This window comes from Rhinatrema bivittatum, chromosome 3 (assembly GCF_901001135.1).
Source record: "Rhinatrema bivittatum chromosome 3, aRhiBiv1.1, whole genome shotgun sequence".
Lineage (NCBI taxonomy): Eukaryota > Metazoa > Chordata > Amphibia > Gymnophiona > Rhinatrematidae > Rhinatrema > Rhinatrema bivittatum.
In genome coordinates, this window is record NC_042617.1 from 6,766,454 (window position 1) to 6,781,978 (window position 15,525).

The window sequence follows — 15,525 nt, forward strand, 5'->3', positions numbered from 1 at the left end:
CTCCATGCCTTACCGTCAAGCTTCATATCAAATCTAAACAACTGGCCTTCTAGATCGAACTGGCCTTGTTGGACAGTACCTGGCCACTGCCAACTTGCCGGCACTGACATTATTGTTTCTTAGGGATTTGTAGCTTGCTGGTACCAACCCGGTGTTGCGGTCTCCACCGCTTCCCCTCTATCCGCTCTGCACTGCGCTTACCTACAGTGGTGGAAACGCCGCTCCCGCGGCTCTGTCGGTCCTCCAGGGCATCCGCCATTACCAGCTTGTCTCCCTGCCGCCACACGCACGCGTGAGGATGCGCACTATGGACGCAAGCCGCCGGAAGTCTGGCCCCGCCCGGGCTAACGATGCCACGCCCCAAGCCTGATTTAACCGGCGTTCGGTTACCGTCTCATTGCCTTGCAATGAGGGTCGCTACTGGTTAGTAGTTCTGAATTGCGCTTCACTTGTTCCACGTTCCTGCTTTGACCTCAGCCTGTTCCTGTCTCTGCTTCTGCCTGCCGCCTGCCATTGACCTCAGCCTGTTCCTGACTCTGCTTCTGCCTGCCGCCTGCCATCGACCTCAGCCTGTTCCTGATTCCACTTCTGCTCGCCGCCAGCCACCGACCATTGCCCGTGCCTGATTCCGCTCCTGCCTGCTGCCAGCCTGACCTGGGTTCGTCTCCGTTCCTACTTACAGTCTGTTCCAGTTCTCAGCACGCTACAGACTCCGTTCCTGCTCGCAGGTTGCTTCATCTCACGGCACGCTACAGACTCCGTTCCTACTCACAGTCTGTTCCAGTTCTCAGCACGCTACAGACTCCGTTCCTGCTCACAGTCTGTTCCAGTTCTCAGCATGCTACAGACTCCGTTCCTGCTCACAGTCTGTTCCAGCTCTCAGCACGCTACAGACTCCGTTCCTGCTCACAGCTTGCTTCAGCTCTTCGCACGCTACAGACTCCGTTCCTGCTCATAGCTTGCTCCAGTCCACAGCACGCTATAAGACTCTGTATCTGCTCCAGCATACGCCGGCCCCAACCAGCCCACGGACTACAGCATTCCTATTGGACTATCTTATCATACTCTCTGCCCAGGCCTTCTTCTACTATAGAGACTCTCACTATTCTCCTAAGTCCCAAGGTTCTAGGACCCTACGGGCTCCTCCTGGGGGGTTCCTGGTTCCCGGGTGAAGACCTCTGCCTGTGGCTCCGCCTCCCGACCTGCCCTATCATTGGGGTAGTTCGGCCAAAGGGTTCACTCCTGGTCCGCAGCTTCCCAGACTGCAACAGTTTGCAAGGCCATGGACTCGGCGGAGTCCCCTAGTCTACAGGCTATCCCTGGGATGGCGCAACGCCTTCAACAGCAACATTGCATCGATACTCTTGCTGCCACCGTGGACCAGTTGGTCTCTCGTTTAGAGGCTTCCACTCGTCAAGGGCCTTCTGCACCGGCCTTTGTTCCTAATACCCAGCTGCCCGCTCCCAGCAGGTACGCCGGGGACAGTAAAACATGCCGTGGATTCCTGAACCAGTGTCAAGTACGGTTCACCCTGCTACCATCCCAGTATCCTTCTGAGGCAGCTAAGGTAGCCTATATCTTTTCTTTATTGGATGGCAAGGCCCTAGACTGGGCTTCGCCTTTGTGGAAACGCTCGTGCCTAGGTTATACCGAGGAGCTACACCTAGGCGCTACCGGATCAGCTCCTCTCTGCACACTTCCTGTAACCCTCAAATACCCCAGTGGGGAGATCCAGGTTTGGGCCTTCGTCGACTCAGGAGCTGAGGGGAACTTTATTGTGGCCGTGTGTATCCTCTATCATTACCCGAGACCAAGGCAATGTCCCAGTACATCTCAGAGAACCTTGCCAAGGGGTTCATCCATCCATCCCGTTCACCAGCAGGTGCCGGATTCTTTTTCGTGGCCAAGAAGGATGGCTCGCTTCGGCCGTGTATTGATTACCGCGGCCTTAACGCCATCACCAAGCGAGACCGGTACTCACTCCCGCTTATCCCGGAACTGCTGGATCGTCTTCAAGGGGCTCGTATCTTTACGAAGTTGGACCTTAGAAGAGCCTACAACCTCGTCCGCATACGTCCAGGGGACGAATGGAAGACGGCATTCAACACTAGAGATGGGCATTACGAGTACCTTGTGATGCCCTTCGGGCTTTGTAATGCCCCCGCCGTCTTCCAGCACCTAATGAACGAGGTGCTCCGAGAGATGCTCCACTCCCACGTAATAGTCTATCTAGATGACGTACTCATATACTCTAAAGATTTGGACTCTCACCGCCAGCATGTCCGCCAGGTCCTCCAGGCTCTCCGAGCTAACCGCCTATACGCCAAATTGGAGAAATGTGTCTTCGAGGCCGAGTCTCTGCCTTTCCTGGGCTATATTATCTCCGCTACCGGCTTCTGTATGGACCCTGAGAAGGTAGCAGCCATTACGAAATGGCCCCGGCCCACAGGCCTTAAAGCCCTCCAATGGTTTCTGGGCTTTGCGAACTTTTATAGACATTTTATCCCACAGTACTCTCACCGGGTGGCTCCTCTCACGGCCCTGACCCGAAAAGGAGCTGATGTTAAGCACTGGCCTGATGCTGCGGTTGCAGCCTTCTCTGATCTCAAGGAGGCCTTCCTCTCAGATGTCTGCCTCCGGCACCCGGACCCCTCACGACCATTCATCGTGGAGGTCGATGCCTCCAGTATCGCAGTGGGAGCGGTCCTCAGTCAGCATTCCGACTCTGGACAACTCCTTCCTTGCTCGTACTTCTCCAGGAAGTTCTCGCCCGCTGAAAGCAATTACTCCATTGGGGACAAAGAGCTGCTAGCAATAAAGCTTGCCTTCGAAGAATGGAGACAGTGGCTTGAGGGCTCCTTGCACACCACCACCGTTTACACGGATCACAAAAATCTAGAATTCCTGACTCAGGCTCAACGACTGAACCCCCGCCAAGCCCGCTGGGCCTTGTTCTTCAGTCGGTTCGACTTTGTTTTACAGTATCGCCCTGCGGCCAAGAACCTCCGGGCAGATGCCTTATCCCGCACCTCCTGTGCTGAAGAGGACCATGAGCCACCTCAATTCATTTTGGATCCCGCTAAGGTTCGTCTGTCTGCTATGACTATCCTCTCTCAAGACAGAACGGTGCTCTCGCGCCGGGACCGGCTGACAGCCTTATGTTGGGCTCACGACTCCTTGATCGGAGGACACGCTGGACGAGAAAGGACCCTGGAACTTGTTAACCGGTATTACTGGTGGCATAACATACGGCGTGATGTCGCCTCCTATGTAGCCTCCTGTCCTAACTGCGCTCGCCAGAAGCCCAGTCCTGGCTCCCCTTGCGGGCTCCTCCACCCGCTTCCGGTCCCCACTGAGCCATGGACCCACATAGCTACGGACTTTGTAGTAGATCTACCTCCGTCGGATGGACATACAGTCATCTGGGTCACAGTTGACCGTTTTTCAAAAATGGTCCATCTAGTTCCTCTTCCGAAGCTTCCCTCTGCACCCGAGTTGGCCCATCTGTTCGCCCAACATGTCTTCAGGCTCCATGGTCTTCCCCAGGACATAGTATTGGACAGGGGCCCTCAATTTGTAGCCCGCTACTGGAGAGCGCTCTGCAGATGCTTTAAGGTAAAGCTCAGTTTTTCCACAGCCTTCTATCCTCAAAGCAACGGAGAGACCGAGAGGATGAATAGAACCTTAAAAGCATATCTCCGGGCATTCATTAACGAGAGGCAAGACAATTGGTCTGAGCTCTTGCCCTGGGCCGAATTCGCATATAACAACCAGGTCCATGCTGCTACTGGCAAGTCTCCATTCCATCTGGTATATGGAAAGCCGTTACGGCCTCCGCTGCCGCTGGAGGCTCCCAGTGCCACACCTGCTGTTCAGGTAACTGCCCAGCAGCTCCAGGTGTTGTGGCACATGATGCAAAGACAACTACTCCGCGCAGCCACTAGGGCCAAACAGACGGCCGATCGCCATCGCTGACTGGCTCCCACGTTCCAGCCAGGGGATAGAGTCTGGCTCAGCATGAAGAATCTGCACCTCCGACTTCCCTCTCGAAGATTCGCTCCGAAGTTCTGCGGACCATTCCGAATCGCTGAACGAGTGGGCCTGGTGTCCTACCGACTAAGATTGCCATCTTCCTTCCGGGTCCACAATGTCTTTCACGCATCACTGCTCAAGCCTGTAGTTCTCTCCCGGTACCACCGCACACCTCCGGATCCTTCAGCCACAACCATCGATGACGATCCCACGTATCAAGTCCGGGAAGTCCTAGATATCCGCTTCCACAACCGTAGATGGGAGTACCTACTGGCCTGGGAGGGCTGTGGTGACGAAGACAACACCTGGGAACCCAGCCGTAATATCCTGGACAAAGAGCTCTTGCACCAGTTTCACCGGGACCACCCAGGTAAACCCGGGCCTCTCAAGAGGGGCCGTAAAGGGGGGGGGGGGTACTGTTGCGGTCTCCACCGCTTCCCCTCTATCCGCTCTGCACTGCGCTTACCTACAGTGGTGGAAATGCCGCTCCCGCGGCTCTGTCGGTCCTCCAGGGCGTTCGCCATTACCAGCTCATCTCCCTGCCGCCACGCTCACGCGTGAGGACGCGCACTATGGACGCAAGCCGCCGGAAGTCTGGCCCCGCCCGGGCTAACGATGCCACGCCCCAAGCCTGATTTAACCGGCGTTCGGTTACCGTCTCATTGCCTTGCAATGAGGGTCGCTACTGGTTAGTAGTTCTGAATTGCGCTTCACTTGTTCCACGTTCCTGCTTTGACCTCAGCCTGTTCCTGTCTCTGCTTCTGCCTGCCGCCTGCCATTGACCTCAGCCTGTTCCTGACTCTGCTTCTGCCTGCCGCCTGCCATCGACCTCAGCCTGTTCCTGATTCCACTTCTGCTCGCCGCCAGCCACCGACCATTGCCCGTGCCTGATTCCGCTCCTGCCTGCTGCCAGCCTGACCTGGGTTCGTCTCCGTTCCTACTTACAGTCTGTTCCAGTTCTCAGCACGCTACAGACTCCGTTCCTGCTCGCAGGTTGCTTCATCTCACGGCACGCTACAGACTCCGTTCCTACTCACAGTCTGTTCCAGTTCTCAGCACGCTACAGACTCCGTTCCTGCTCACAGTCTGTTCCAGTTCTCAGCACGCTACAGACTCCGTTCCTGCTCACAGTCTGTTCCAGCTCTCAGCACGCTACAGACTCCGTTCCTGCTCACAGCTTGCTTCAGCTCTTCGCACGCTACAGACTCCGTTCCTGCTGATAGCTTGCTCCAGTCCACAGCACGCTATAAGACTCTGTATCTGCTCCAGCATATGCCGGCCCCAACCAGCCCCACGGACTACAGCATTCCTATTGGACTATCTTATCATACTCTCTGCCCAGGCCTTCTTCTACTATAGAGACTCTCACTATTCTCCTAAGTCCCAAGGTTCTAGGACCCTACGGGCTCCTCCTAGGGGTTCCTGGTTCCCGGGTGAAGACCTCTGCCTGTGGCTCCGCCTCCCGACCTACCCTATCATTGGGGTAGTTCGGCCCAAGGGTTCACTCCTGGTCCGCAGCTTCCCAGACTGCAACACCCGGCTACCTCATGGCCTGTAGTAATGCCAGGCTGTGCTTCTTTTGTTCCTTCTTTTTGTTCTTTTCACCTATCTCCTTGCCTCTGCTCTTGAGAGTATTTGTAATACTGCAACCCACCAACCCTGTTCCTTCTACTGCTTTATACTACGACAGTAGATAAGGACCACCTTATTCCTGGTGCAATGACACAGACCTCAGCCAATCTCTGGCTTTCCCCTCAATTCTTCACCACCAGAGAACCTCTCTGTTTATCCCATGCTTTTTAAAATTTCATTGGAGAAATTACTTACCTGATAATTTTGTTTTCCTTAGTGTAGACAGATGGACTCAGGACCAATGGGTATTGTGCTCTTCTGCTGCAGATGGGAGACGGAGTCAGATTTCAAAGCTGATGTCATCCTAGATACATAAACCCCTGCACTGACCTCACTTCCTCAGTATCATCTTCGAAAAGCCAATGTGGATATATCTTTGCTTAAATAACTTGCTTAAACTTGATTGAAACTTGACTGGTTCAACTGATTTCCAAACTGGAGACCGCCAGTGCACTCAACCGATTATCGCCGACACCGGATAACTGTGGGTGTCTTGAACTAGGGGTAGGATGTGGCTTACCCGTATTTACTTAGTCTCGAAGCTTGTTATCCGAGATTCTCCTTTTCTGGGGCAGTCATGGGTGGGATGCTGAATCCATCTTTCTACACTAAGGAAAACGAAATTATCAGGTAAGTAATTTCTCCATTTCCTAGCATGTAGCCAGATGGACTCAGGACCAATGGGATGTACAAAAGCTACTCCCAGACAGGGTGGGAGGCTGCCCGGGCCCACTTAGTACTGCCCTTGCGAAGGCTGCGTCTTCTCGGTCTTGAACATCCAGGCGGTAGAACCTGGAGAAGGTATGTATAAGACATAAGAAAATGCCATACTGGGTCAGACCAAGGGTCCATCAAGCCCAGCATCCTGTTTCCAACACTGGCCAATCCAGGCCATAAGAACCTGGCAAGTACCCAAAAACTAAGTCTATTCCATGTAACCATTGCTAATGGCAGTGGCTATTCTCTAAGTGAACTTAATAGCAGGTAATGGACTTCTCCTCCAAGAACTTATCCAGTCCTTTTTTAAACACAGCTATACTAACTGCACTAACCACATCCTCTGGCAACAAATTCCAGAGTTTAATTGTGCGTTGAGTCAAAAAGAACTTTCTCCGATTAGTTTTAAATGTGCCCCATGCTAACTTCATGGAGTGCCCCCTAGTCTTTCTACTATCCGAAAGAGTAAATAACCGATTCACATCTACCCATTCTAGACCTCTCATGATTTTAAACATCTCTATCATATCCCCCCTCAGCCGTCTCTTCTCTAAGCTGAACAGCCCTAACCTCTTTAGTCTTTCCTCATAGGGGAGCTGTTCCATCCCCTTTATCATTTTGGTTGCCCTTCTCTGTACCTTCTCCATCGCAATTATATCTTTTTTGAGATGCGGCGACCAGAATTGTACACAGTATTCAAGGTGGGGTCTCACCATGGAGCGATACAGAGGCATTATGACATTTTCCGTTTTATTCACCATTCCCTTTCTAATAATTCCCAACATTGTTTGCTTTTTTGACTGCCACAGCACACTGAACCGACGATTTCAATGTGTTATCCACTATGACGCCTAGATCTCTTTCTTGGGTTGTAGCACCTAATATGGAACCTAACATTGTGTAACTATAGCATGGGTTATTTTTCCCTATATGCATCACCTTGCACTTATCCACATTAAATTTCATCTGCCATTTGGATGCCCAATTTTCCAGCCTCACAAGGTCTTCCTGCAATTTATCACAATCTGCTTGTTATTTAACTACTCTGAACAATTTTGTGTCATCTGCAAATTTGATTATCTCACTTGTTGTATTTCTTTCCAGATCATTTATAAATATATTGAAAAGTAAGGGTCCCAATACAGATCCCTGAGGCACTCCACTGTCCACTCCCTTCCACTGAGAAAATTGTCCATTTAATCCTACTCTCTGTTTCTTGTCTTTTAGCCAGTCTGCAATCCACGAAAGGACATTGCCACCTATCCCATGACTTTTTACTTTTCCTAAAAGCCTCTCATGAGGAACTTTGTCAAACACCTTCTGAAAATCCAAGTATACTATATCTACCGGTTCACCTTTATCCACATGTTTATTAACTCCTTCAAAAAAGTGAAGCAGATTTGGAGGATCACATTGTGAAGCAGATTTGGAGGATCACATTGCTGCCCAACAGATCTCGGCGTGCGACAGCAGCTTGGTTTCCTCCCAGGAGACTGCCTGGGCCCTGGTAGAATGAGCCTTAACCTGTAAAGGTAAGGGCTTTCCTTCCTCTATATAAGCTGCCTTGATTACTTCTGTGATCCAGCGGACTATTTATTTATTTATTTTAAAAATTTTGTATGCCGTCATTCGCAAGAAACATCACAACGGTTCACATCATAAAAAACATCATAAAACAACAATAATATTATTGGTGATGAAAATACAATAACGTATTCAATATAAAAATAAAATTATTAATACAAGGACCGGCAAAAGAAAAACATAATAATCACTTTTTCATTCTAGTTATTTCTTTTCTCTAGATGGTCTGCATAGGCCTGTTCGAAGAGCCATATCTTCAATGCTTTCTTAAAAGCTTTAAATTCTGATTCCACACGTAATTCAGCGGGCATTGTGTTCCAAATACAGGGACCAGCAATAGAAATGGACCTGTCTCGTACTAGTATGAGGTGGGCTGAATTTACTGATGGAATTTGCAATAGTCCTTTATTAGCTGATCTTAATGATCTTTATGGGGTATGAAGCCGGATTAGAAAGTTCAGCCAATCTGTTTTTTGACCATATATAGCTTTGTGTAAAATACAGCACACCTTCCCGCTGTGAAGAACGAACAGGTGATCGGTTTTGCGCACAGGTTCAGTTCTTTCCAGGAATTGGACTAGGAGTCTGCCGACATTCAGATGGCGAAGAAGGTGTGAGTCTTCCGAGTCCTTATGCTCATCTGGAGATGGTAATGAGATGGTTTGGTACATGTGAAACTGGGTGACCACTTTCGGTAAGAAGGAGGGGACAGTGCGCAGCTGTATGGTTCCAGGCGTGAACTTAAGGAACGGTTCCCGACAGGATAGTACCTGAAGTTCGGAGATGCGATGAACTGAACATATTGCCACCAAGAATGCCGTCTTTAAAGTTAAGAGGCGTAGTGACAGACCGCGTGTTGGTCTGAAGGAATCCCCTGCTAGGAAGTCTAATACAAGATTGAGATTCCATAGAGGCACCAGCCACTTTAGGGGTGGTCGGAGTTGTTTAACCCCTTTCAGGAAGTGGGACACATCTGGATGAGTTGATAGTCTGATACTGTCCAGTTCGGCTCTGAAGCAGGCCAGTGCGGCAACTTGGACTTTGAGGGAGTTGAGTGACAACCTCTTCTTCATCCCATCCTGCAGGAATTCTAGGATCATGGGAATTTTGGCTGTCCACGGGTGGATCCCGCGGTTCACACCAGGCTTCGAATACTCCCCAGATCCATATGTAAGACTGTTGTGTCCGTTGATGCCCGACGCCTTCTCTCCGCCCTCCTTACCTCTCTGGCGCCACCCTCTCCGTCCGCAGAAGACTGGCTACAGCAGCGTTCTCCTGCCACTTGTCCTCGGGCGTTCCCAGACCGGCTTGACGTTGCAACCACCATGTTTCCTGGAGGCCTGGGGCATGTGTGCGTGGCCCCGATTGAAGTACCGGCATTGGCTCGAACCTCAGGGGCGTCCCCCGAAGATGACATCACCCGCGACGGATATTTAGGTCTTGAAATTTGCTAACACATGGAGTTAGCAAGGACATGGACACGGATTGACATCGGTCTTGTTTTGTCTGTCTAAGCTACTCTGCCTCCTCGGACTTACCAGAGGTACCCGCTCCTCGGGGGCCTTGCTCTCTCCCTGTTTTTTCAGGTGACAGTCTGGAAGCAGTACTCGCTCCTCGAGGGTCCTCAATCCAGACTTACTTCGTATACTCTTCTGCCTGGAAGTCTTCACTACCAACTATCTCAGCTACATCAGTGAGTTACCATCGTTCTCTCTGAGCTTTCCCTGGAACTAGGTACTCGCTCCTCGAGGCCCTATACTTTTCAGCTCCTGGGCTTCATTGGGACATTGTGTGAGTGTTACATCTGCATAACCTGCCTTCTCACTATATCTCAGTCTCTCTTCAGCTCAGCCTCCAGGGATCGTTGTTCCAGTATCTGAGGGACTACAGCCCAGCTGGGCTTGCCAGCTCACTACTGCCATCTCTGATGGTTCAGTATACTGTCTAATAAAGAACTAGTGTGTGTTTGTCTTCTAACTCTGAGCCTGACCGGTGGTCCTTCTTGAGATCATTCCCCGGGGGTGTAGTCATCTGCCACTGGTCCAAGGATCCACCCTCAACTATCTGATTGCTCCTCCCATCAGGCATCAGATCAATAACAGATTGCTAACTCCAAGCAGACTGTTAACTCCTCACAATAACAGATTGCTAACTCTCAAGCAGATTCACATCAGATTGCTAACTCCTCACGGAGAAATATAATAAAGACAGGGATGTGGAGAACTTGCACGCTCGGAGCAGGGTGTCAATCACGGCCTTTGAATAACCGCACTTCTTCAGGCTAGTCCTCTCAAGGACCTTATTGTAAGAGAGAATCGAGACGGATCTTTGTGGAAGTTCGGGCCCTGCTGGAGGAGGTCCCTGTGTGGATGTAGGCACAGAGGGTTCCCTGCAAGTAGTCTTCGCATGTCTGCGTACCATGGTCATCTTGGCCAGTCCAGGGCGACTAGTAGAACTAGCCTCCTATGGTGCTCTATCTTGTAGATGACCCTGCCCAATAGTGGCCATGGAGGGAACATAAGAACATGCCACACTGGGTCAGACCAAGGGTCCATCAAGTCCAGCATCCTGTTTCCAACAGTGGCCAATCCAGGCCATAAGAAACCTGGCAAGTACCCAAAAACTAAGTCTATTTCATGTTACCGTTGCTAGTAATAGCAGTGGCTATTTTCTAAGTCAACTTAATTAAGAACATAAGAACATAAGAAATTGCCATGCTGGGTCAGACCAAGGATCCATGAAGCCCAGCATCCAACAGAGGCCAAACCTGGCAATTACCCAAACACTAAGAAGATCCCATGCCACTGATGCAATTAATAGCAGTGGCTATTACCTAAGTAAACTTGATTAATAGCAGTTAATGGACTTCTCCTCCAAGAACTTATCCAATCCTTTTTTGAATCCAGCTACACTAACTGCACTAACCACATCCTCTGGCAAGGTCTTGCAAGGTCCTCCTGTAATGGACTTCTCCTCCAAGAACTTATCCAATCCTTTTTTAAACATAGCTATACTAAGGGGTAGATTTTAAATACTTGCGTGATCGCGTACTTTTGTTCGCTCACCAGGCGCGAACAAAAGTATGCTGGATTTTATAAGATACGTGCGTAGCCGTGCGTATCTTATAAAATCCGGGGTTGGCGCACGAAAAGGGGTGCACATTTGTGCAACCTGCGTGCGCCGACCCCAGCGCGCGCTGCCTGTTCCCTCCGAGGCTGCTCCGATTTCGGAGCAGCCTCGGAGGGAACTTTCCTTCGCCCTCCCCCCACCTTCCCCTTCCTTCCCCTACCTAACCCACCCCCCCCCCCGGCCCTATCTAAACCCCCCCCCAGCTTTGTCGGCAAAGTTACGCCTGCTGAAAGCAGGCGTAACTTTGCGCGCGTTGGCTGGCAGCCCCGCTCTGTCCTCCAGTCCCGGGGGCTGGTCCGGAGGCCTCGACCACGCCCCTGGGCTGGCGCCACGCCCCCGAAACGCCCCCGAAATGCCGCGGCACGCCCCTGAAATGCAGCGCATTTCGGGAACGCTCCCGGACACGCCCCCTCCCGCCCCTTTTCGAAAGCCCCGGGACTTACGCGTGTCCCGGGGCTTTACGCGCGCCGGCGGCCTATACAAAATAGGCGCGCGAAGGTCCTGCGGGGTAAATCCAGAAGGATTTACATGCGCGGGCCTTTTAAAATCCGCCTCTAACTGAACTAACCACGTCCTCTGGCAACAAATTCCAGAGTTTAATTGTGCGTTGAGTAAAAAAGAACTTTCTCTGATTAGTTTTAAATGTGCCCCATGCTAACTTCATGGAGTGTCCCCTAGTCCTTCTACTATCCGAAAGAGTAAATAACCGATTCACATCTACCCGTTCTAGACCTCTCATGATTTTAAACACCTCTATCATATCCCCCCTCAGCCGTCTCTTCTCCAAGCTGAAAAGTCCTAACCTCTTCAGCCTTTCCTCATAGGGGAAGCTGTTCCATTCCCTTTATCATTTTGGTTGCCCTTCTCTGTACCTTCTCCATTGCAATTATATCTTTTTTGAGATGCGGCGACCAGAATTGTACACAGTATTCAAGGTGCGGTCTCACCATGGAGCAATACAGAGACATTATGACATTTTCTTGTTAATTGAACCTCGGTATATAAAAGTTATAAATAAATAAATAAATGGACGGGGGTCTTTACTTCTGAAAAGGTTCCAGCCAAGATGTACATTGTCATTTGTTGTACGGTTCCCTCTTTCAGGAGGTGCCGGATCGGGTCCAGGTTAGTAGCTGAGTGGACAGCAAGCCTCTGAAAGCAAGCGTGGGAAGCAGGAGGAGGAGGAGGAGGAGGAAGAAGGAGAGGAGCAGCAAATTCCTACAGTCCAGGCTCAGCGTCAGGCAAGACAGCAGCCTCGTCAAAAGCCATCAACAGGGACACATTGGGGAAACACCACCAGGTGCGACGCACAGAAACAGGGACGCTCTGAGAACCGAGGCAGTGGGAGGACAGATAAAGAGGTCTGAGCTGGGGGGGAGGTGATAAAGGGAGGACAGGTGCTGTTAGGGTGGGAGAGTGGGTGCTATGAGGTAGGTGGATGGGGGGGAGGTGATAAAGGGAGGACAGGTGCTGTTAGGGTGGGAGAGTGGGTGCTATGAGGTAGGTGGATGGGGGGAGGTGATAAAGGGAGGACAGGTGCTGTTAGGGTGGGAGAGTGGGTGCTATGAGGTAGGTGGATGGGGGGAGGTGATAAAGGGAGGACAGGTGCTGTTAGGGTGGGAGAGTGGGTGCTATGAGGTAGGTGGATGGGGGGAGGTGATAAAGGGAGGACAGGTGCTGTTAGGGTGGGAGAGTGGGTGCTATGAGGTAGGTGGATGGGGGGAGGTGATAAAGGGAGGACAGGTGCTGTTAGGGTGGGAGAGTGGGTGCTATGAGGTAGGTGGATGGGGGGAGGTGATAAAGGGAGGACAGGTGCTGTTAGGGTGGGAGAGTGGGTGCTATGAGGTAGGTGGATGGGGGGAGGTGATAAAGGGAGGACAGGTGCTGTTAGGGTGGGAGAGTGGGTGCTATGAGGTAGGTGGATGGGGGGAGGTGATAAAGGGAGGACAGGTGCTGTTAGGGTGGGAGAGTGGGTGCTATGAGGTAGGTGGATGGGGGGAGGTGATAAAGGGAGGACAGGTGCTGTTAGGGTGGGAGAGTGGGTGCTATGAGGTAGGTGGATGGGGGGGAGGTGATAAAGGGAGGACAGGTGCTGTTAGGGTGGGAGAGTGGGTGCTATGAGGTAGGTGGATGGGGGGAGGTGATAAAGGGAGGACAGGTGCTGTTAGGGTGGGAGAGTGGGTGCTATGAGGTAGGTGGATGGGGGGGAGGTGATAAAGGGAGGACAGGTGCTGTTAGGGTGGGAGAGTGGGTGCTATGAGGTAGGTGGATGGGGGGAGGTGATAAAGGGAGGACAGGTGCTGTTAGGGTGGGAGAGTGGGTGCTATGAGGTAGGTGGATGGGGGGAGGTGATAAAGGGAGGACAGGTGCTGTTAGGGTGGGAGAGTGGGTGCTATGAGGTAGGTGGATGGGGGGAGGTGATAAAGGGAGGACAGGTGCTGTTAGGGTGGGAGAGTGGGTGCTATGAGGTAGGTGGATGGGGGGGGGGTGATAAAGGGAGGACAGGTGCTGTTAGGGTGGGAGAGTGGGTGCTATGAGGTAGGTGGATGGGGGGAGGTGATAAAGGGAGGACAGGTGCTGTTAGGGTGGGAGAGTGGGTGCTATGAGGTAGGTGGATGGGGGGAGGTGATAAAGGGAGGACAGGTGCTGTTAGGGTGGGAGAGTGGGTGCTATGAGGTAGGTGGATGGGGGGAGGTGATAAAGGGAGGACAGGTGCTGTTAGGGTGGGAGAGTGGGTGCTATGAGGTAGGTGGATGGGGGGGAGGTGATAAAGGGAGGACAGGTGCTGTTAGGGTGGGAGAGTGGGTGCTATGAGGTAGGTGGATGGGGGGGAGGTGATAAAGGGAGGACAGGTGCTGTTAGGGTGGGAGAGTGGGTGCTATGAGGTAGGTGGATGGGGGGAGGTGATAAAGGGAGGACAGGTGCTGTTAGGGTGGGAGAGTGGGTGCTATGAGGTAGGTGGATGGGGGGAGGTGATAAAGGGAGGACAGGTGCTGTTAGGGTGGGAGAGTGGGTGCTATGAGGTAGGTGGATGGGGGGAGGTGATAAAGGGAGGACAGGTGCTGTTAGGGATGGGAGAGTGGGTGCTATGAGGTAGGTGGATGGGGGGAGGTGATAAAGGGAGGACAGGTGCTGTTAGGGTGGGAGAGTGGGTGCTATGAGGTAGGTGGATGGGGGGAGGTGATAAAGGGAGGACAGGTGCTGTTAGGGTGGGAGAGTGGGTGCTATGAGGTAGGTGGATGGGGGGAGGTGATAAAGGGAGGACAGGTGCTGTTAGGGTGGGAGAGTGGGTGCTATGAGGTAGGTGGATGGGGGGAGGTGATAAAGGGAGGACAGGTGCTGTTAGGGTGGGAGAGTGGGTGCTATGAGGTAGGTGGATGGGGGGGAGGTGATAAAGGGAGGACAGGTGCTGTTAGGGTGGGAGAGTGGGTGCTATGAGGTAGGTGGATGGGGGGAGGTGATAAAGGGAGGACAGGTGCTGTTAGGGTGGGAGAGTGGGTGCTATGAGGTAGGTGGATGGGGGGGGGTGATAAAGGGAGGACAGGTGCTGTTAGGGTGGGAGAGTGGGTGCTATGAGGTAGGTGGATGGGGGGAGGTGATAAAGGGAGGACAGGTGCTGTTAGGGATGGGAGAGTGGGTGCTATGAGGTAGGTGGATGGGGGGAGGTGATAAAGGGAGGACAGGTGCTGTTAGGGTGGGAGAGTGGGTGCTATGAGGTAGGTGGATGGGGGGGGGTGATAAAGGGAGGACAGGTGCTGTTAGGGTGGGAGAGTGGGTGCTATGAGGTAGGTGGATGGGGGGAGGTGATAAAGGGAGGACAGGTGCTGTTAGGGTGGGAGAGTGGGTGCTATGAGGTAGGTGGATGGGGGGAGGTGATAAAGGGAGGACAGGTGCTGTTAGGGTGGGAGAGTGGGTGCTATGAGGTAGGTGGATGGGGGGAGGTGATAAAGGGAGGACAGGTGCTGTTAGGGTGGGAGAGTGGGTGCTATGAGGTAGGTGGATGGGGGGAGGTGATAAAGGGAGGACAGGTGCTGTTAGGGTGGGAGAGTGGGTGCTATGAGGTAGGTGGATGGGGGGAGGTGATAAAGGGAGGACAGGTGCTGTTAGGGTGGGAGAGTGGGTGCTATGAGGTAGGTGGATGGGGGGAGGTGATAAAGGGAGGACAGGTGCTGTTAGGGTGGGAGAGTGGGTGCTATGAGGTAGGTGGATGGGGGGAGGTGATAAAGGGAGGACAGGTGCTGTTAGGGTGGGAGAGTGGGTGCTATGAGGTAGGTGGATGGGGGGGAGGTGATAAAGGGAGGACAGGTGCTGTTAGGGTGGGAGAGTGGGTGCTATGAGGTAGGTGGATGGGGGGGAGGTGATAAAGGGAGGACAGGTGCTGTTAGGGTGGGAGAGTGGGTGCTATGAGGTAGGTGGATGGGGGGGAGGTGA

General features: G+C 52.4%; 1 protein-coding gene across 1 annotated transcript in view; it reads left to right on the forward strand.

The window, feature by feature from the left end:
• Positions 1–1,324: 1,324 nt before the first annotated feature.
• The window catches only part of RSPH9 (radial spoke head 9 homolog), a gene marked incomplete in the record, with an annotated part of 135,273 nt that continues 121,072 nt past the window's right edge, over positions 1,325–15,525 (forward strand). Inside the window, 3 exon segments of the mRNA XM_029596740.1 lie at positions 1,325–1,519; positions 2,278–2,415; positions 12,228–12,394. Coding sequence (XP_029452600.1) covers positions 1,325–1,519; positions 2,278–2,415; positions 12,228–12,394 — 500 coding nt within the window.